This window comes from Acanthaster planci, linkage group LG01, assembly GCF_054643075.1.
Source record: "Acanthaster planci isolate LZ-2023a linkage group LG01, COTS_SCS, whole genome shotgun sequence".
Classification (NCBI taxonomy): Eukaryota; Metazoa; Echinodermata; class Asteroidea; order Valvatida; family Acanthasteridae; genus Acanthaster; species Acanthaster planci.
Window position 1 is genome coordinate 38,392,156 of NC_141777.1, and position 22,229 is coordinate 38,414,384.

At 40.9% G+C, this 22,229-nt stretch overlaps 2 protein-coding genes across 10 annotated transcripts; one reads left to right on the top strand and one right to left on the bottom strand.

The window, feature by feature from the left end:
* Window positions 1-4,676: 4,676 nt before the first annotated feature.
* Window positions 4,677-21,838, bottom strand: LOC110980564 (E3 ubiquitin-protein ligase FANCL-like). 9 transcript variants are annotated; one of them, XM_022237376.2, is made up of 10 exons: window positions 21,652-21,838; window positions 20,808-20,935; window positions 19,563-19,739; window positions 18,560-18,766; window positions 18,079-18,150; window positions 16,460-16,610; window positions 15,887-15,970; window positions 13,873-14,000; window positions 12,907-13,023; window positions 4,677-5,920 (listed from the first exon to the last, which is right to left on the bottom strand). In XM_022237376.2, exons 2-10 carry the CDS (start codon window positions 20,907-20,909, stop codon window positions 5,801-5,803), a joined length of 1,158 nt encoding a protein of 385 aa, XP_022093068.1. In that variant the 5' UTR covers window positions 20,910-20,935; window positions 21,652-21,838; the 3' UTR covers window positions 4,677-5,800. The 9 variants fall into 9 exon arrangements, with proteins under 9 accessions (XP_022093068.1, XP_022093067.1, XP_022093066.1 ...); XM_022237375.2 differs by having other exon boundaries at window positions 20,808-20,938; XM_022237374.2 differs by lacking the exon at window positions 21,652-21,838 and adding an exon at window positions 21,216-21,467.
* On the top strand, window positions 6,412-11,695 carry LOC110980566 (uncharacterized). Its single transcript, XM_022237380.2, has 4 exons — window positions 6,412-6,663; window positions 7,911-8,070; window positions 9,239-9,334; window positions 10,330-11,695. Exons 1-4 carry the CDS (start codon window positions 6,477-6,479, stop codon window positions 10,673-10,675), a joined length of 789 nt encoding a protein of 262 aa, XP_022093072.2. The 5' UTR covers window positions 6,412-6,476; the 3' UTR covers window positions 10,676-11,695.
* Window positions 21,839-22,229: the final 391 nt, after the last annotated feature.

The window sequence follows — 22,229 nt, forward strand, 5'->3', positions numbered from 1 at the left end:
GTACTTATTTTGTTGGGAAAAAATATGCGACCTGCTCGGATCCGCAAAAAGGGTATTAAGGGACGCTGTACTATTTCATGGCTTTTCTATGCTGATATGGGGATTTTTTTACTTGTTGATTTATTGGTGTCTGTGATAAACCTAACAGTTACAGTGGATATTCAGGCGACTTTCTTCTTGGCTGATTTCTTTTTCCACTTCCTGCGTTTAAAGGGCTTTATCTCTGAAAGTACTTCTGTTGATATTGTGTATGATTCAGTGCATCTCAAGATTGCGAAATGCCACAGGGTTCAAAACTTATACACTAAGTTTAAGCTTATAATGTAATTAATTCAATTGTGTACATAATTCGTTTTGAAAAAAAATATCCCTTAAGACCCATTTTTGTGGACCCGTCACTTATTTGCTGCAGCGTAGCATTATGCCCGAGGAGGACATTCTGTCCGAGGAATTTTCATCAGCTGGGGTAATTCAACAATGTGCTCACCGGCTCAGAGCCAACGACTGACTGATGAATCACATGCATGACCTAATAATGTAAAGTCTGACGCTGTCCTCCATCATCGGCGCACTCCCGCAACAGGATGGGGGCCTGTGATTAAAATCTTGCCCACTCATGGCCCCGCGTTGTCTCCACTCTCCTTCGTGTCAACACTCTGCTTAGGACTGAGAATAACAAATGACCTACAAGGCTCCGAGTTCTTTATCTCGTTTCAGCCATCATCTTTCAGAGGAGTCGAGCTCTGAAAATGTAATTCTGTCCGTAAAATTGACTTTGGGTGGTTTAATCCTTTTATCTTTGCGCTAAGATCGTGTTCTGTCGTCACCATCACTTACGGGTGTACGCTAATCATCCTTTGCTATCGCAATAACCTAGATTGTCATTCCCAGAAACGTGGTAACAAACAAGTTGAAGGGAGAAGACAAAACGCAAGTGTACGCATATATAGACAGACGAGAGTTTATTAGTCTTTTGTTACCGGGAACACAAGACGAACGTGCATAAAAGGTTTTTTCTGTCAAAACGAACTAGTGTAAATATAAATTGTTCTAAAGATATCCCAAACGCACAAAAAGGGCACTGAAATGTATTTAAAACAGCCATGCATAATAAGGTTAAAACGTTTCGTCTATGATTCGTTGCATCCAGTCTCGTCTCTTCACCCTGTTCTCTCGTACGTCTTATTTTGGCAATCGCCGTTTCATTGTCTCGTCTGGTTTCTTGTCTTATCTTTCCTCGTTTTCAGGTGCATACCCTGTCTTGTCTCCTCTGGGCTCTCCTCGTCTGACTTGGTCTAGTATCATGCTGTCTTAAGTCATTCACCACTGGCCTTGTCCTTGCTTTCGCTGTTAGATTCGGCCTCTTGATATATCTTCCATATCCGTTTCCTCTCACGCACGTTTCCTTTCTTGGATAGTGTTTTTTTTCTGTCTTATCCATTGTTGCAATGTCATGTTCGTTCTTTCATTACGTCTGCCTTTATTGGTGTGAATTATTTCATACACGTATATTACAGTAATTTTTCTATTTATAGTGTTCATTAATTATATTTTCCCATTTTTACATTTCCCGAAGTTAAGATACCATTTTAATGACTAATTTTCACTGTTGGTCCACTTCCCTTGACAGCCCCTACTCAATTATTTATATCAGAATTATACTTAGCTTGAAAGAAATTAAAGAAAATAAAGTGAGAAAAATTTGTTCGATTTTATCGTCTTCTGCAGTGGGAATTTCACGTTCTAAACAGAATAGGAAATGCCACCTACCCAAGACGAAATTTACGGGCCTACTCCATCCCCGAATTAATAACGCCTCGAAACTAGTACACGTCCTCAAACCTTCAATTGTTTAGTAACGTGTTCCTTTATAATTACATATACAAGTTTCTTCACAAGGCACTATCAAAAGGCTTCAGGGCTGTGGAATCTTTAGGAAGTGTGTTAAAATCCTGTGAAAGCCTCGGTAAGTTGAAGTCCAATGTGACACCGAACAGTCAGGAATCCGAGAGGTTACGATACATAGGGCGCCCTCTTGTAACTCATGGCGTCCAAAGCGCAATGCCTTACACTGGTACTGTGTGCTGTGATGTGGGGTACTTATTTAAAGAGCACCTCCAAGGAAAACATATTTTTTCTTATTTTATCTGTTTAAATAAATATGGAAGCATTCAAATCGAACACGGTGTCATTTGTCTTCAGAGCTCAACTGTAACAAACTAAAATGGGCTTTTTTCCTGTTCATGCCAAGATGCAAATTCTGAATGTAGAATAGATCGCGTCATTCGGAGAACACTGGCGAGGGGAACCCTCGGCCTGTGCTCGTTATACCCAGCAAGAAATGAGACCGAGGGGTACCCCCAACATGTCCAATCCCTATACACAGTCCAGACTTTTGTTACTTAACACATCCCCCCAAGATGTCTGAAAGGAATTCCCCAGATTCCTTTGAGATGATGACCAACACAAAGCAGATGGGGGGGGGGTTCCTCTCCGTCTCATACCTTGCTGCATATGGTGCTCGTAGTGGATAAACTCTTGCGCATGCCAAACTTGGCTACATGCACTGTCAAACAATGGTTACATGCATTGTTTGGCATGCACAAGGTTTATCCACTCCGAACACAGAGCGGGTTCCCCTCGTTTTCTCTGAATGACGCAATCTTCATTCAGAATTTGCATCTTGGCATGAACACAAAAAACCCCCTTTTCAGCTTGTTATAGTTGAGCTCTGAAGACATTGTGACATATTTATTTGAACAGATAAAACCGGAGAAAACATGTTTTTCTTAGAGGTGCTCTTTAATGGCTAAAACTCCTACTCCATACAGGTGCACTGCGGTGGCGTATTCCAGTTTTGTGTAAGGGGATAATTTTTCTCTAAAACCAATTGACCAACTGTCCAATTCATGCCCCAACCGAACGGTGCTTACAAAGTATTGATGTTTTCAATTTCAAACTAATATGTTCCAGAAGGGTAACTTCCTCCCCTCGGGCTGGATACGTGGACCATTAGAAAAACACATACCTCATTTACATGTAACACATCAACTATGCAGGGAGTATCCGGAGAGGAGGGATCAAGTCTGCCCCGCCTCCAGTCACAGAATTTAGCGTGGTTCCAGATATAAATGGTCGAGTACCGGGTAAGCGAATACAATGCACAGCCCAAAGACACCCATACTGAAGCCCAAAAACAAAGCAAACACCAATGGTTTGAATATTCAAATTGTTGTACTAGCGTCTGTATACGAAAATGAGACGCGCTGAAACTGTCCAGTGCATAAAATGCAGAGAGAGAGAGAGAGAGTCGGACGCGAAACCAACACGAATAGGCCAATGCAAGACGTCATCTTTACTCATTAGTCGGAACCAAGGAAAGATTGATGTGGCTTTGGTGCAACGATGCCGCAGGTATTGCACGGTACAGCTGCATATTGTGATCAATTTTAAAACTCGTTTCTTCGTTTTCATGCAGGACAAAACACAAAATTATTGGAGGAAACGCACCTGTTCGGGCGGCAATGCAAACATAAAAATTACTAATTTCAACTGGCTTGATGTAATATTCCCACATGCATTTCATATTTTGTGTCAAGCTCTGCGTTAAAACACACACATCCTCACACATAAACAGCAGACAGCAAAATAATGACGTGGTGCTTGGCCGATCGATTGCTGATGTACCATCTTACACACACACTTTGGGAGAAGGAAAATCATTCAATTACACCTTACGTTTAGGGGTTAGTCATGGCATGTTTTTTTTCAGAAAATAAACAGGACGTATGATGGAAAGGCAATGAGTACAACAAACTCCATAATATGAACAAACTCATTTTCAGACAGCGAACAGCACTTGGCTACAGCGTTCCACATTACTGATGAAAGCGTTGGCCGTGCATATTGACAGACCACTTACTGTTAATGAAGGAGAGAAGATGGTATTTAATATACGATGGGGCCATTAGCTCTCAACTCAATGCAGTTACATTCTGAATGGTTGATGGTTCATGTATAGAGTCTCATCCCATTGGGTGTCATTGGAAGGATATTTACACCGCCATCTGTGGTAAGTGGCACCGTACCGCGCATCCACCGAGGATGATGCCTAACTTATGCCAACTGCAATGTATACACACTGGGATTCCAAGCCAGACGAGAGTCCGTGTTGGGAGGTAACGGTAGAGGGAGCTGTGCAGTATAACCACTAACCACTTCAAAAAATCACCAGGGTTTCTTAGCGGGGTCTGCTCGACAGTCCAAAGTAGCATTGTTAGTCCGAAAGTTCGGTAGTCCGGTAGTTCATTATAGCCTGAAAATAGAAGAACTGTTGACCGGTATACCCTTACCGACACAATCGTCAACTCGCGCGAAATCATGAACTGCAATAATAAGTAAGCCGATGGACGGAATCTCCTGTTAGCGGCGAGTCTTTTCAGTACTCGTGAAGTGCTTCCGTATGACCAATTGCCACCGTCTGGTTAAACACTGCTTAATAGCTTAGAAAAGAAAATAAAACTTGACGATGTCCCTCCACAAGCAAACAACTCTCCTCGGGTTGGTAGATAATCCGTAACTTATTAACAGGGCACCTCAAGTTTGAACCAAAGGCGGATCTTAAAAACACCAAGAACGACCACGCCGATAGCTTACACCTTTGTAACTGAACAAAATTCTCTTTGCAATACTCCTTTGAAGGGAGATTTATTAAGAACATGGTAGAGTACTGGTACATTAAATCGTTTAATTACTTTCTGAATAAGTTTGTTCCCAGAACAGTTGATTAAAATTCCTATTGACGGTGAGAAAAGTTCAAGCTGTTGGCCAAATTTTGTCTCATAAACTATGAAAGATTGCTTACATTTAAAAATGTCCTTTCAAGACGGTACAATTTTAATCCGCCGGTAACACAGCGCTTGCAAACAGCTGGTGCGCGCGTTACATGCCACTACGTCCAAAAGGGTGTCCTGATTTGCCAATGCACGGGCGCGTCAAGTCCAAGAATGGAAGTAGCGGTGAGACGCACTGATTTCACTATTTTTCCCCTTCCTTCTAGCAGCGTTAGACTGGCGCTTTGTATTAACGACTGTAAAATGTGTGTTAGTTTCACTACTACAAAACAACAAACATCACGGACTGATTTCTGGCTCTGCCTTTTACAGACCTCTCAATTAACAGGGAAGTCTTTTTTTATTATAGCTAAATGGAATTCTGCTGACCTTCAGGGGTTGCAGGCTACCAGTGAAGGTCTGTGCCGTTATATCTACCAAATAAGTCTGGGGCTTTGTAAGCAGCAGGTCATTTTTTGGCATGAGCTCCATAAGTGTTCGTCCTAGGATGACAACACTTTATTCCAGTGTCGATCTGGGCAAGGAACTTCATTTACATAGTCCGATATTTTGTTAGCAAGTTATGTTGCTACGACTTCCCGCAAAGCATGCATACCGAAGGAGAACCAGGCAAGAAATGACCTGTTCAAGTCAAGGTAACCCACGGTTGTTTGGTTTAAGTTCCTATCAAGCTTCTATAGCCGCCAAAACCGGCTTCAAGTTAACTCTGCAAGGAAACAAGACCGTGTCCGAAACGGGCTTCCAGAGCTACGGCTAGGTCTATTGTCTGTGCGTCTCCACGCATTTCCAATGGAGCGACGACCTAGACCTGGCAGACAACAGATTCGGATGCAGCCCAAATCTCCAGTGGGAAAAACCCTCAAAACAAATCGAAACCCAAAACACTGTAAACCCCACTGCAGCCCGGCAGTTCACAACACGTCCTCGTCTGTCGCAATGCTCCATTGTCACCTGTTGTTTTCCCTCTTGATCTTGACTGGCTCTTCGCAGTAGGGGCATTTCCCAAATATGGTATTGAATCCAAATTTGGACATTGTCTGGTGACTGGTTGGAAGACAGCACAGCCACTGCCAAAAAAGACATAAGAATGTTCGGTCAAGGTTCGTACATTTTGCAACTGTCTTCTGAAAAAAAAGGAAACATCTGTTTCAAAATTCAAAAGAATGGGACATGCAAACAATTTAAACACAAGTAACTCTGGTAGGCAGGCCAACACTGGTGACGGAATTCCGGGCAAAAAAAAGGGTTTCCATTTACCGTACTCTATACCTCAGTTAATGTAGTATAATATACCATGCTTTCTGGTAACTACAAGTTCAATAAGTATGTGTGCGTATACCCTACACACACGCGTATGATTTGTCACCATCACATCATGAACACTCTCAAAGCAACGTGAAAATGCCAACACTAAAAAGAATATTTACACAAAAATATCTTACATTATTGCCCGTTCGTTTTGTAAGCGTCCGCTGATTTCCAAGAAACTCCCGGAGGGACGGGAAACAAGTCTAGTGATCAGCGCACTTCCAACTAATGGTGGCGCTTTCTACTTTTTCCCAATTAATTTTAGTGTTTCTTGAAAAAAAAAACAATACGGTACCAACCGGACTGGGAGGCTGGATGTCAACTTGTGCAGAAAAAATGCCGAAGAACATGCTCCCAACAACTATTTGTGAGATTTTAATAGCGTTGGTGAAGGACAATCCAACACTGTATGACGTCAGAGATAAGGATCACAAAAATGCTGCCCAAATTGCACGCATATGGAAGAGAATTGCTGACCAAATTAACTACCAGGAAAGGGATGGTGAGTGTTTTCTTTGGAAAATTGTTTTTAAATGGGCTACCACCACCGGGATAGAATTAACAGTGTGTGGTCTCTGGCAAGTCCTAACGTTAAAGTTAGTGATGATTGTGTAACTTATAGTACTTCTGATTTCAGGACTGGTCCATCATGGCTATCCTGTACTACAATCATGACAGTGAACAGGTGTTGTCGAACCCCGTTGTAACTTCAGTACATGTACATGTAGCATTATTGTCATTTTTAGTTTATCATGTTAATACAATATTCTGTTTAACAGGTTCAAACTTAAAGCCAGCATTTTAATATCCCATTCCTTTGTTCTTCACTTTTGTTTCAATTCTGATGATACCAGGTAAACTGCAAAGTCCCAATGTGGTTTGACTGTAGTTTTATCTCATCAGAGATGTTAGGTCACTGCATGTCTACCGTACCACAGCACATCTTTACATTTAATTAAAGTCCTGTTACTCCCCAACTATAGCGTCTGTCCCAACTGTAGTCCTAGTTGCAGTGCTGCAGTCTGGCAGTTGGGCTGACCCAACTACAGTTGACCAATTTCTATGGAAAAGTTCTCAACCTTTAATTTCCAAGTTAATGCACCTCTCACTTGACACAATTCCTCTAAAATGTAGCATTTCATCTATGACATGACATTGTAAACAATACATGTCGTCCTATGACTTTGGCACATACTGGGCACATGCACACTGGACCGCTGTAGTTGGGCCAGCCTGGGACTGATGCTATAGTTGGGGCCTAGCAGTACTATCACAGCGCTACCGGCATGACCGGTATGCACTGCCTTCCAGTTGAAGTTCCACGGATTTGTGTATGCTTTTTGCCTACATGTACATGTAAATAGCCAAGTGACAAACAGGTTTTAACCACTTTCAAATAAATCAAGATACATGTACATGTATGTACCGGATTCCTGTTAGAATTTAAGGTCCTTTTTAAGGATGTAGTAACATGTAGTTAGGTACATGTACATGCATATTTTAACTGCTAAAAATTGGTGAGAATTTCACATTTTCCTACAATGCTCCATCCCCCCCAAAAAAAGAGTCCTCAGTCGTGGAAAAGGAAGACTTCCCAAGGCTGCAAAGGTACATGTTTTGCAACAACTATTTTAAATTAAAACTTTCTACTCATAACCTGAGTACAAACAGGCAAGACTGTTAACGATCAACCCAGGTTATATGTACCTAAAAGTCCCTGATTTTTTTCCTAAACTTTCCATTTTACAGGCGATTACTGGAAAAAGCGCTGGAGAATGCTCCGTGACACCTACGTTCGCAAACGGAGAACTATCAAGACAAAGAAAAGCAGGCGAGATGCCTCACGTGCTGCCATGTGGAGGTTTTATGAGATGATGGATTTCTTAGCATCTCACACAGACCAGAATGTGTATGTCGATGAACTGATCTTTGAGTCTTTGTTGAGCAAACTAAGTTTTGGCTTGCCTAGTGCATGGCCTTTTTTTTTTCTAAACCTCTCTTGGCAAGGCCATTTATGCCACAAATGTTCCTGAATCGTCCATAGTACTCCAATGTACATGTACACTAAACCACTAGCACAGTCTTCGGTCTTTTCAGAAATTCAGAAGTATCTAGCCTCATAGTGGATGGGTTGTACATGTACTGTACTTTTGAGTGTGGTCACCACGTCAACCACACATCTCTTGCAAGTCCCTCACAAGTTCTGCATAAGTCATTCTGTCTTTAAGCCCAGCCACAAGCCATTCAAATGAACTGAGACAAAGCATTCCTTCTGCAGTGTTTATACTTGTGAATATTTTTTTCCTGGGCTTGTGAAAGGATTTGTGGAGACTACAATGCTGCCCCAGTCCTTCGACTTCGACTAAGCACATGAGATTTTGAAGGATTTGGGAAGGTTGAGCTCAAAGGCAGATCCAGAAAAACATTGGGAGGGGGTATGGCCAAAATATTTTGGCAGGGGCTGAAAATTGAGACTTTTAAGTTCAACTTAACCCTCCTTTGGTTTTACAGCACAAATATGCAAGGCCCAAGGCCACTCTCTTGCATGTAGGTGCAGTGCACAACACAACACAGCTGTGCCTCTTTGAGGTGTTTTCCAAGTGACCCAAAGAGTGACTTCAGCACAGGAGGGTTTTAATTGCCCTTTCAGATACATGTAGGTGTGGCTATATACAGGGCTTTTTATAAGCTTTGGGGAATATTGGTAGTAAATTTTAAAAAAATAGAAAAATCCGGTTTTCGCTATAATAAATTGCCTTTGGGGGGAGGGCTGTAGACCCCTTCCCTGATACCCCAGTGGTCAATGTTAAGCAAATTATAAAAAGTATCTAAGTCTTACTGCTTCAAAAATAAAGTACAAAGAGCAAGTATTAAAGTGACAAGTTTCAGTAGTGTGAATTGTACATGTATGTCTCTTTTCCTTTTTTTCATTTTTCAAATGAACAGGCACCTCTAGAGTTATAAGAGTTAAAACAGAAAAAGGCACAAATTTGTTTTCAGAATCACTCGCAGTAAAACAAACATTTGGTTGCAGAAATCAAGTGATGGTGTATGTGATTTTTTTCAATCCAATTCAGAGCTGGCGGCACCATCAGTGGCCAGAATGACACCGTGGTGACTCTGGAAGTTGAAGAAATCAATGACGAGGATGCTCTAGACTTAGCAAGCATTGGGTAAAAACAAACTTTCCAATCAGCCATGACACGAATGCGTCTTGTTCTTCTTTGCCCATCTGTTCAGTTGGGTATGCTTTGCCTAAAGATTCCAACCAAAAACTACTGACCAGCACCTGTAGAATGGAGAAAGAAAACCCCTGCTATGTTGTGGGTACTCTATCTGGAGCTAAATCAAAATACCTTTGGATAAGTGACTTCCATAGATAAGAAAGAAAACAAAACCAAAAAGCCGAGCCCCATTCTGTGGTACATCCTTGCAAGGTGGCATCCATGTCAAGCGAGGGCTAGTAAGAGAAAAGAAAATGATTCTTTGGAGTATCAGAATAACGTTGTAGTTAAGTGTCATCGCAGCCATGTGTTCCAACAATGAAACTAATGCAGTGTTTTTTGGAAAATTCTTCAATGGAATTGTTTACTAGCTGGATGCTATTTTTGGTATGTCCTTGTCAAGTTACAGGCATGTAACTTTGACGAAAAACGAGGAAATTTCAATCTTTGCAGACTTTGTAAAGTGTTTTTCAAGTTTCAATTGCGTGAGTGTGAAGTGAAAAATGAGGAAATCAGCTGATCTGAGAAAAAGTTGCCAGCCTGAAATTAGGAGACACTTCCAGCTTCCTGAACCTTTTATAAAATGTCATCCACCATTTTAACCCTGTCCGTAGTCCCTAGGGACACCCCTTCACCACCAAAGAAGTGATGGGCTGGTCAGTGGTGGGAAAACGTTTATTTTCGCTTGTGGCAAACATGTTAATGCTATTTCAACAGGAGTTGGTCAGGTGTACACTGTACACAGCACCTGTGTCGAGTACTCATAAACATCGAGTAAACGAGGCAATACCCTATCATGTATGCCATTTTATTCCAGCTTGGGTGGCTACGGCAGGAAGTGAGAAATTGAATTACTTGGTTCTAGTACTTCGTTGATGATCCAAATTTAGTAAAAAACCAAATTATTACTTTTATGTGCAAAACATCATATCTTTGTATTTCAGAGAAGGAAGCGACAGGATTGATCTTGTTGAGAAGTCTTCATGCACCATCCCGTTTCTGGTAAATGCTCCCTTGTCTCACAGCAAGAGGCCGTCCAGAAAAAGAAACAAAGATAGACAGGACCTTGTCGGTGCATTCCCTGACCCGTGTGGGGCAAACACAGGTGGATTAAGAGCGAGTTCACCACCCGCCAAGGATGAAGACGAAATGTTCTTTGAGATTTATGCGCGACGGTTGAAACAACTCCCACCGCACCTGAAGAGCGTTGTGCAATTCCAGATTGCGCAGCTCTTTTTCAATGCAGAAAATCCACACCTCCCCCAGCAAGCCATCATGCCCCTCCCATGAAGGAAGCTTAGCAAGACGAACAGTGGTGTAACAATGCTTCACTTGGCAAGGGGGGCTCTTTTAAGGTTTGGTGGTCTGATGTCTCCCTCCCCGGTACACAGTTGTTCATTTCTTCACAGTGCGACTTTTGAAGGACTTCATTTGGAAAGTGTGGAGGTTGAAAGTCAACTCCAGAAATACATAAACAATGTCAGAGACAATTCCTTGTTGCTATCATGTATATGTGCAGTGAACAATGACTTTCTCAGAGCTTGGAATTTGCATGTTTTCCTAATTTGGGGCATGTGTAGGTTTTACTGTAAATTTGTCTGCATGAATGTTATAACTTTGGGCTAAATTCACTACAAAAATTATTTATTGTAAATTTGGCAAAGAGTCTTTTTGCCAGTATGTCATTTTTACACTTGGGCCTGCCTCAGGCTTTAGACTGGTTTAACATATAATGTTAAAGAGCACAGATATATGATTCAGCAACTTGAGTACGAGCACACCACTGTAAGCATCTTATTGCAATTTTTGTAAATCCAAACACTTGCCAAAGACAACTTGCTCCATGCATTGTCGGACAACCTGCTCCATGCATTGTGGAACAACCTCAATGTAATTTATTGCTTCACACTCAACAACTGAGTAGATCTGTTGGTTCATATAATGCACATTCCTCCTACCTGCAGTTTTTTATTTACGGAAAGTATTTCATTCATTGGACACAAACCTCATGATTTCCAAAGAGCAACTCATAAACTAGGGTACGTTGTAAACTTTTACCACTCTTAACGTACGTGTAACTCAAAGGTGTTGGTGTCCTACTTAAATTCATAGTTTTATGGATAAAATGAATATATGTACATGTATTGCTCTGGACAACCTGCAGGTTTCTAAATAATGTTTTACTAAATTTGGTTCTTTTCATAAAACTGTACTTACCAAATCTCATTGTTTTGACGTATTATCATGTAGCTTTATAGCTTAGATCCATGGAGAATTCCAAAATACATTCTTGGACAGAACTGCATTTTATACTCGGCATTAGCTTTTGTCTGATTTACTGCTGTGCACCACTTGTATCATCATTGTTGATAAAGACCTGTCCTGTATGCTTCCAGTACAGATTAGATTAACGTCACTGCTCTTCAATAAGACAGATTCAGGATATGGTCAACTTCAACACTTATTCCCCCCCCCAAAAAAAAACTGGCTCATTGGTAACAATGATTTGCCTTCTCATCTAATGGTAATATGTGTTGTACTTTAAAGATACATGTAGTTGGAATCAAGTGAGCATGATTGAAGTGAGTTGGTGAACTGAAGAAATTGTGCGTGATCACAGCATCCTAAGTAATGACAAAAAGGAAGTTACAAGATTGAGTTGGAAAGCATGGACAACTTAATGATTTAGAGCTGTGTGTGTTTTGCCATGACACGGATTTGCCGTATGTGTACCATTTCTCATAATGCAGAATGTGCCTCCCTTGATATGCACCATTTTAATGACGGTTTTAAATCCTATCGTGTTTGTTTGAAGAACTTACTGTGAGCAGTCTAAATAAGACTTGAGAAAATTGTGCAGAAAATTTGAGTGGGGACATGACATGCATGTAGCTACATATACATTTTACACATCCATATGCAAAACCAATTTGGGCAATACATGTAGATGTTGGACCAAAATGGGTTTGAATTCCCTGGCCATGGGTATCAGGGGTGGGACAAGGGCTCCCCCAAACTTATATTGGAAATAGGAAGAAAAAAAGAAATGATAAAAGAAGCAAAGGGAATGAAGGTCACTCATTTGCTTCAAAATGCCTCAGTATTGGCTCATAACTTATTAGTGCTTTTCCCCCCAGCCCAGGTTATACATGCACCTCCCTTGAAAAAAACTGGTTAGGTCACCCCACCAAAAAAAGTCCTGGCAACGCCCATCTCTCTTCCTCAAATACACAATACCAAGAACAAAGACCTCGGGCCAATGTCATAGAGCTGCTTAAGCACCAAATTTGCTGAAATGCGAGAAAACCTTGCATGATAAATCAGGTTACCAGCCAAAACTCCATGTGATGTATATTATTTCGGGATTGTATTTAGCTGTCTTTTGGTTAGCATGACAATCAGAGTGTGACCTGCTAACCTTTGTTTTTTTTAGCGAGATTTTTTCACACTTCAGCAAATTTTGTGCTTGAGCAGTTCTATGAAATTGGCCCTTGGATCTACGCCTTTGCTCTTGACCTTACCTCATACAGGCAGCTGTAATGGAATGGTTTGTTGCACTGTGGATTGTCGCAGGCACGGTCTGGTATAGCGCCCTCAAGTCGGTACGAGTAGCAGATGCCACATTCTTCATTGAAATCCTGAGACAAAGCAAAATGCCTTACTATCCAATGGCACCTCATCGGGTGACATCCTTTCGAAAAATTCAGTTGCAGTCATGGTTTTTGCAGCAGCTCGTGAATCTCATTAAGTTTACGTCAGTTATCCTTTGAATGGTGCATTGTAGAACTGTGCAGTTCCAGTTGTGAATAAATTAAAGCATTTACTGAATTGGATGTGACCAACACTGCTTACCACTGGGAAGGGACCTGACAAATTGAAATGACTGGCTTCACTTCAATCTGTTGTCTGGAGCTAGATAGGCCACTGAAAATTGCAAGGATGTCGGCACGTGTGCAGACAATAAGGTCAAATCAAAAGGCAGCAAAGTACGTGTACACATACCATGTGACTGAATAGTTTCTTTGAGTTCAGGGACAACTGCAGTAGGCAACCATTTGGTTGACAACCACATATTGTACTTTTTATACCAGACAACAAGGCTTTTCATGTAAAATAACTCTGAATTCTTGTCAGATGGCACAATGATCATAACTTGTGCCATGCACGGTTGTGGTTAATCATGTCGATCCAGCACTATCAGCTGGCTTAGTGATTTGGTCATGATTTTGTTGTCTATTAAGCTTTGAAGGTTAGCCTACTGTCTGAGGACTGTACAGTGCTGTGGTCTTCGCCTACAACAATGGCGGATGCATGTTGTGTCACTTGGGTCAGTGACAGCACCCCATGGACAGACATGTAGCTCTGGAAGCCTGTTTTGGACATGAACTTACTCTGCAGAGAACATATCTGCCAGACTTGTTGCTATGCTACAGAACTGGAGTACATGGAGTGTGTTTAACAAATGACAAAGGGCACAGAGAACCAACCTCTCTTCTGCTGGACTGAGGTGATGGGAAGTGGATGTCTAGGAGAGCCTTTAGGTTACTAAGGAGACTCCTGCCAGGATCCCAAGCCTTGAGGTTAGCATTCAACTTCTCTCGCATAGGATTGATGACTGCTCAACAAAACAGAGATGCCAATGATGTTGTACATGCAGTACAGAGCACGATGGTAACTTACAGTATTTATCAACATAAAGATTAAATGATCACTACAAAGTTAGTAATTACAAGTACATAAAATGAGCCATGGCAATTTTTTTTAGAAGGATACATGTTACTTGCTGTGAAACATTGGCAACATGCACATTTTTCAAGATGTACTTTGCATCAAGGATATGTTTTATTTATTTCTGATGACCAACAGCGGTTACCCGCCACTTACAGGCATCCATGAGAAATAGATAAATCTCTGAAATGAATAATGTACAAATAAATAAACTTTACACATAACCATAAAAATAACAAAAATTGAAACACGTCCTAAACTTGGCAAAGTCTTAAAACACTAGTATTGAAGAAAAGTGGGATATGCATGGACAGACAAACAGGGCTCCATAGAGAGACACAAAAGGAAGGGGATGGGGGCGATAGAGAGGGAAGGAGGGAAAGGCAAAAGGATGAACAGCACATGTACATGGAACATGGGGTGTGTGAACAAAGAATGGAGGCAAGGGGGATAAAACACAAGGGATAAATATTGGGGAGACTAGAGAGGGCAAAGATCAAAGGAAAGAGAATTCAAAGTTGAATAGTGGAGTTGTGAGAGCCCAATAAAGGATTAAAGGGGTGGAAAAAAAGCTGGAGTAATGGAATCACTCTAGAAAAGAATCATAGGGCTGAATAAACAAAGTAAAGTAAAAAAAATAACTAAATGAATATAAATACATGTACTGTACATACAATCTGGTAACTCCTACATACACATGACAGTTTCAGGAATGCCATACAGGTATGTACAGGTTTACTCAAGTGGCTTACTAAACTACCGGTAGTAAGCAGGAGATCGTGGGTTCGAGTCCCACCCGAGTATGCTTGTGAATTTTTTCACAAGTTCTCGGCCAAGCACCGAGTATACAGTGTTTATAATGTACATGCATCAGGTACCGGTAAGGGCAAAACCTGTAATCAAAATTAACAGGCACATTCACGATTCATCATCAACGTTGTACAAATGTGAACGACAAGCTTAAGCTTATAATTGCCAAATTCAATGGAAATCACAATTGTTTCTTCCTCTGCTAACACTGAGCAAGCTCTAAACATCCTTTAAAACTCCAAACTTATAATGAAATTGTAACTAATTCTGGTCAATCACACAATACTCACACGTCGAAACACAAAAACACAAATCACATGAGCTAAAGAATGACAAAACGAATGCCTTTGGAGCAGTTCATTTCAGTAGTCAATGATATTAATTTCGTGTTGGGGATGTTACTATTATCACAGGTTTTGCCTACACTGTATTCTCAGTGTGGTCTGAGAGTAGCAATAATCAATGGAAGCTTACTTGGGTTGGGATTAGAAGCCACGACATCATGCTCATTAGTGCAGATGTCTTAATATCTGGATGGCTCGTCAGTTCTGAATGTGCACATTGGCAATGGTTCAATCCTTAACCCTAACAGTCCCAAATCCACGAATTTCAATACAATTTTACATACACCCTAGGGGGTTAGGGTTAAAACTTTTTTATGGGTAGAAGATGCCAAAGAAATGTTCTAATATACATCGACTGGACAAAAATTGAACAATACTTATTTGGTGGGAGAGGGGAGTAAGCCTTTGATGCTTACCATAATATAGACAAATTAAAACTGAAAGCAAGTCGGGAATATCAGTATTGCGGATAAGGCCACCACAAGTCTCTTAACAAGTCCCTTCATGAGACCATAGCTGGGTGGACAATGACCTGGGAATGCTTTTGTTTCTAGATGACTTGGGATGTGATGGCATTGCAGGGATTTGTTATGGACTCAACTAAAACAGTAATGATTACCATGATCAGCTCCAAGGAATTTAAATTCTGGAAGCATTCTTGGATAGAGAGGATCCACTGTGACTTGAATAGAAGAATTGTTGCCTGTAGAAGGAAAGTAATAACATCCAAGGCAGATTGGTAAAGTTTGACATTCTCAAACCTTTGATCTCGAGTCTGAGTAAAGTTTTTTTTTTAAATTTTGAACCTTTTGAAGCTAGGGATATCATCAAAATGAATCCTCAAAGTCGAGATCACATAGACACAAGACCCCAAAGTTGAGTCTAATTTGAGTAATGAGTCAACAAACTGAGTATGAGCATCAAGAAAAAATGTACTGCAGTTTTGGTCAAGCAAAACATAATTGGTGCTTTAGAAAAGTCCATCATTCATGAAACTATTAGATTTTTTCCATATTCTTTGACAACATTTAGGATTTCATACATGCAAGTAACCTATCCTACATGGTTGGCACAAGACAAACTACTGTTGTCGTTTCCCCAAAGGTCGTTCTATTATGCATGGTACTTCAAAGCAAAATTTCCTTTATATCAACAAGACAGACTTTTACTTCAGAATAAAAGTTGCTAGTACCTAGGGCAATTCTTCTGGATGTATCTGATGGCTTTGGCCTCTCCGGTTCCAGCACCCACGTCTGGTTGTCAATTTCTGCTACGGTGTCCCAGAATTCTCGGTACTTGGCCAAGCTCCCCTCAAACTGTCTGTAGATGTCGGCCAGCGTGCTCTGATGGATTGAGTGTTAAAGTAGCTGCTTCAGTGGCAGGTAGTTTGCCAAAATCTCAGGGGCCAACTTTACCGAGCAATAATATTTCTAAACAAATTAATGTGCCAAGAGAAGACAAGATTGAAACCAGAAAAAGTTGCATAGAAAAAAATCTCAGTTGTATGCAAAGGTTTCTGCTGCACTTCATCAAATTTGTAGTCTCTTTAGCAGCAACATGACAATGCCACTCAACTCAGAACCATTCCAATCATTTGACAGTGAACCAAATGTTCCCCTTCAAATGCTAGCTGGGCAAGGAGTCAAGAAATCTTAATCATAGTTGACACGGATACCTTTTTTTCAAGGAAAAGTGTGCTTAAATGTTTTCATTCCAGTTGCCTGTTCATTTCTACAACCTGACTTCTTAAACCTGGATCCCGTATAACCCTCTGGAGTCAGAACCCCACGGTTTGACACAACTACGTCCAGTATGTATGGTGCAATGGATTTCGGAGGTCCAACAATCTGCAAAACGTCTTCATTGATGCATGTGTATGCGGTGCTGGTCCCCATTAGGTCCAATGCACAATATAAATGTGTAGTTGGTACTTTGTCTGTGACCACATCAGTCATAAAATAAATCTGTGATTGGTACTCTGTCAGCAATGGAATTGCATTCTTTCTCATTCGTGTGCATGACCACGTCATCTTGACAATTTGACAACTCCGTAAAATATTACAAATTATCTCTAGCTTTAAGGTGGTTTCAGATTTGTGTTTTTGTTTGTTTAGTTGGGTCTGTGTTTCTTTTAAAGTTTACGGTTCATCAGTTCTGAGTCTTAATAAAGCAAAATACACTCTGAAAGGTTTACCAAGGTCAGTGTTCCAAGTCATCGCGTTTGATAAGGGTAGTAAAACCAAACCATTTAACAGACAGGTTATCGTAGAGCAATATTGAACACTAAGCATTCATGGAGAGTTGGGCTCCACATTGACAAGAAAGTAAAGCATGGGCATGGCAATCAACCATTTCTATGTACCATAACAGTTTCATGAGAATGGAATTGCAAAAGGATCATAAACAAAGAAGGGTAGGTTTTCCACTGACATTCCCCTCGAGCAGATGCACCCCCTCATCATCGGTTGAAAAGAGCTGCGTTGGTTGGGAGTGCTCAATTTGTTAGTAGTGATGTGACCATGGCGCATGGATTTCCTAGTCATTCGTGAACCAGCAAAGTTCAGTTCTGACCAAAGAAGCCTCAGCTGCTAAGAAAATAGCGCCCTCTGTTGGTCCAGCTCAAGGCCCGAAATGCACACAAAAATAGTCCCAAGTGCGTTAATATTGCATATCAGTGATCTTCCTTCCATTGTTCAAAGCAGGATTGGGATCCAGTGCAAATTTGGTATAAAGAGGTGGCACAGACCTTGTTGATATACTTGAAATTTGAACCAAATTTAAGAGTAAATGACTCTTTTTGTTCGCAAGTACCTGATGTGTCCAGAGTAATTCAAAGGTCTCTCCTGGTAAGTCTGTTGAACATGTTGGTGCAACAATTGGATGCTGCAATAGAGATTAAGCAACAAAGGAAGGAAACACACGTATTGGCTCATACAAGTAACATTTCAAAGACAAGCTATTTTAACAAAGCGCCCAACTTGACAGTTTTGTTACTTTCAAAATATAAGCAGAGATAGGGTCAGTTGTAAGGTCACATAGTGTCACTATGCCATTATAATCACACGAATATTCTGAACTTAGCAGTACATATTCAGGAGTAGATTTGTAAAGGTGTTGCAGAAAGCAAACAGTGAATGTGCTGAATTCATGTAATGGAAACTATGATTTTATCAGAAACGGGTGCAATGATTGATTCCATTCAGTTTCACCTCATGGAATGGAACATTCCATCTGTCTCCAAACAGAATTAGTACCATCACACTCATAAGGGGTCTTTAATTGTATGGCCTACCTGGGCATCTAGGTGTACTGTGATGTAATGCTTACTGCCTCCAGGCCCTTGACAGATCAACTGAAGACTGCTGAAAGATGAGTCAATGGAAGAGAGCTTCTCCCAACCCAGACGCGCCACATCGTGAATCACCTGGGAGCATCGTGTTGCCATGGTAACGCCGGGCTGGGCTTTGCTGGCTTCGCTGTGATGTTCCATTGTATGTTCCTGTTCATGGAAAGGTAATGCTTAATTAACCCTGACCCCCCCAAGGGTTGCTGGCCCTAACCTTCCCCATTCACACAAAGTTAAACACCCATATGGGACTTTGTGCACCGAGGCTCTTGGGCTTTCTTTTTCTGAGGTATGCCAAACCCAATGCAAAAGCCAGTTGTTATGGGCCTACCAGACCTATCCCCACAGAATTAAACACTTTACTACTGTTTAATTCTGTGTGGTTGGGGAAGGTTAGGGTTAAGCTACTACCAGTTAACACAGGCTTAATGCCCCTTTAACCAACCTCACACTGGATGACGTGTAGATACAGGGATTTCCTGTGTCTATAAGCATGAGGACATGTCATCATAACAGATTGTGGATGCAGCTCTGGGTGATGTCAGGAGTACACACTTGTCCCTACGCTTGACTGATTCCCATTTCCACACGAGGGCTTAAACTAGTCAGTGGAGGTGGCGCATGTGTGCAGTTGTGCAACAATGTGCCATGGCTTGGATTTGGGATAAATCCTATTTAACGAAATTGTGTTGGTGTTGGAAATCATGAACATGTAGAATGCTGCGAAAAATTTTGCATAAAGCTTAAACAAATGCATCACATTTACTTCGGTAAAATGAAATAACCAACATCAGGAAGTACTATTACTAGTACTATCTCCACCGAACAAGAATTTACTGTGAGAAACGGGACAGTTCATGCTTCTTTCAAAGTATTTATTTACGAAATAAATTTACGAAATCGGTTTGCTTGATTTTCCCTGTAATATGTGCTGTCTCAACCCACTTACTAGGATATTCTTGAGCTCGCTTAAAAAAGTGGCCAGGTCTGGCGTGTTCAATAATCGTTGGCCAATGAGGTGACGGTAACTACGGAGATGCTGATTCAGCGACCAATCACCAAACAATCTTGCTTTCCGGTGGTCTCCATCTTTGGGCAATTCAATCCTGAGATGAAGCTCGTTTCCCTTCAAATGGACAAAATCAATCAACATGAAATTTCAAGCACAATATCAATTTACAAAGGTTAAGATTAGATTGGAAACATTACCTCAGGAATTTGTGCAAGGGTGAGTTCCACCATCTATATGCTCTATATACCTAAAACAATCTACCTACGCAATTGCCATTGCCTCTTTGCCTGCATAAATATGAGAAGTGGCTGAGAATGCCAGCCAGTCAGGTGGTCATGCCATTTTTTTTCATGGGCACTGTTTGTAATTTACAGATCCAGCCACAACAGTCACCCAGTCAAACTTTTTAATGTTCAGTTTTTAAAGTTTTTTTGAAGTTCCACGAAACTAGTAAGGATAGAGCCCACATGAATGAAAGGCTATCAATCACACTGAGAAAGACTTGAATAAGGGATTTTTGCGGGCCATGCTACATGTATTTAGTGTCAACTTGCATCAAAAAGCGTCAACAAGGCGTCAACAAGCTATTCAAGCATATTTATGCAAAAAAATTATATGAACAAAATTAACTGGACATGTTGCATTCACTATATCACATATATCTAAAATGATATTTGAGTTTGGAAATTGAGTAACAAAGTCGGTTGTGCTCATGCACCCAAACTGGCCACCATCTTGTTTTTGAGTGGACGCGTTGACAGCAGAGAAAAGAAAGATGGCGGCCGTCTGACATTGCGAAAAATGTTCTTTTTCCTGTGTGAATCTGGAATAAAATTCCCTGTTTTCAGTGGAACATGTTAGAGTCTGTAAAATATGATAAAACCACTTTGAAACCTTTTGAGGATATTTTTAAGTTGCTGACACTTTGTTGACACTACTTACATGGATATGTATTGGCATTTGTTGACAACAAATTCGCTAAATAGCACGACTTGCAGCCTGAAATACCCATATACATGGACATTACAAAGCATTAACAGAAGCCACATCCCATGAATGTGACTATAAAAGTCAGCCAGAGCCAAGACTTGTAAGTTGTGTGGATCCACACTTTGTGCCAGACTCTGCAAATTTAAATTTGCCACAAAACTCCATAAGGCATTCCGTTACTTTCATCCTCACCTTGACACAAATCAATCCTTCCCAGCATGTCTGTTGTTGGTTGAGGGGTACCAACCTGGGACAGATTTCAAACACTTCTCGGCTCTGTTTTTGTGCTGCCATAATGCACTTTGCTGCTTCACCTAGGCCTACTTGGGAAAAGAAAACAGCTACATTGTACATGTAAGTATGAGTCTAGTACTAGTAGGCCTAACTATCATTAGCGGTAGTTCTCTATTATCACGGTATCGCCGTCGGAAATATTGAATTTTGCGTTGTTAGTGAGATCCCAATCGGCAATATTCGCCTAGGTAATCAATAAATTATGGCGCAACGATAGTTTTTACGAAAACAGAGCACTTGAAAGATGGGAGTTTTCCAAATTTGTAAATTTTCTTTTACCTCTTTACCGTGTCTGTCATTACCTACCGTCTCTCTCTTTAATACTAATATCTAAAGCAACCCTGCCCCTGGATATCTGTTGCTGGGTTCCCCGAGACGTCCACCAGGCCACAGGTGTCTAAAGGCACTTTTTAGGTCGGAGTCAAAATTAAAGATTATGTAGCGCTGCGTAGCGGCGCCAGATGAGTAATTCGGCCATACAGGTGTTATCACCATAGGCGCCATTCGAGTGTGAACGTTCATGTGGTACATACGACATTTTACGCGTATTCATGGTGAAGTTCCCCATGTTGCGCCGCTAGGCGGCGCTATACGATCTTTGGTCAAAATAAGCGGTCATGCTATATTTAGTGTCAACAAGCGTCAACACACAAGTAGCATCAACCACGGAGGAATAAAACACCAACAAAGTATCAACAACTTGACAATACCCTCTACAGATATAAAAGTAGTTTTATCATACTTCGAAGTCTCTAACACTTGCCACCGTGTGAGAGAAACATCGAATTTGCTTGCAAATTCTCGCAGGAAATCGAAAATGTTTGGCGCTTGATGGGGCCGCCATCTTTCTTTCCTCTGCTATGCATCAACGCGAAAACAAGATGACGGCCGGTACACACGGGCCCGACTTTATCACTCAAATTTCAACACTCAGATATCAATTTAGATAGATATGGAACAGTGAATTTAATATGTATGAGCCTTATCAAGATTGTAAATAAAAATCCTAGCTTAAACATGCTAAGTAGCATGCGCTGAAACCTCTTGCGTGCGTAAAGTGCGCCCCCAATCCCATTACAATAGACTTGTGTCAATCGTACTTTTACCCTTCGGGGCAATTGATAACGAATAATAATACGTCGGCATTATTGTCTCATTTTTTTTCTCTTCCTACACAACTTGAAGAATTTTTTAATGGATGTTTAGATTTTTTCCATTAAATAGCCCAGGTCCAATGATGTCGTTATAACTCCCAGAGAATTATAACTTAGAAAGCTGACACTCATAACGATAGTTTCAGATATCCATAAAAGAATGAGT

Coding starts and splice junctions, on each gene's coding strand:
- LOC110980566 (XM_022237380.2), top strand. CDS start 6,477: ATGTCAACTTGTGCAGAAAAAATGCCGAAGAACATGCTCCCAACAACT. Junction 8,071..9,238: donor TCTCACACAGACCAGAATGT/GTATGTCGATGA, acceptor AATCCAATTCAG/AGCTGGCGGCACCATCAGTG. Junction 9,335..10,329: donor CTAGACTTAGCAAGCATTGG/GTAAAAACAAAC, acceptor TTTGTATTTCAG/AGAAGGAAGCGACAGGATTG.
- LOC110980564 (XM_022237376.2), bottom strand. CDS start 20,909: ATGGCAGCACAAAAACAGAGCCGAGAAGTGTTTGAAATCTGTCCCAGG. Junction 19,740..20,807: donor AAGGATTGATTTGTGTCAAG/GTGAGGATGAAA, acceptor GTCCATTTGAAG/GGAAACGAGCTTCATCTCAG. Junction 16,611..18,078: donor AATTACTCTGGACACATCAG/GTACTTGCGAAC, acceptor TCAATCCATCAG/AGCACGCTGGCCGACATCTA.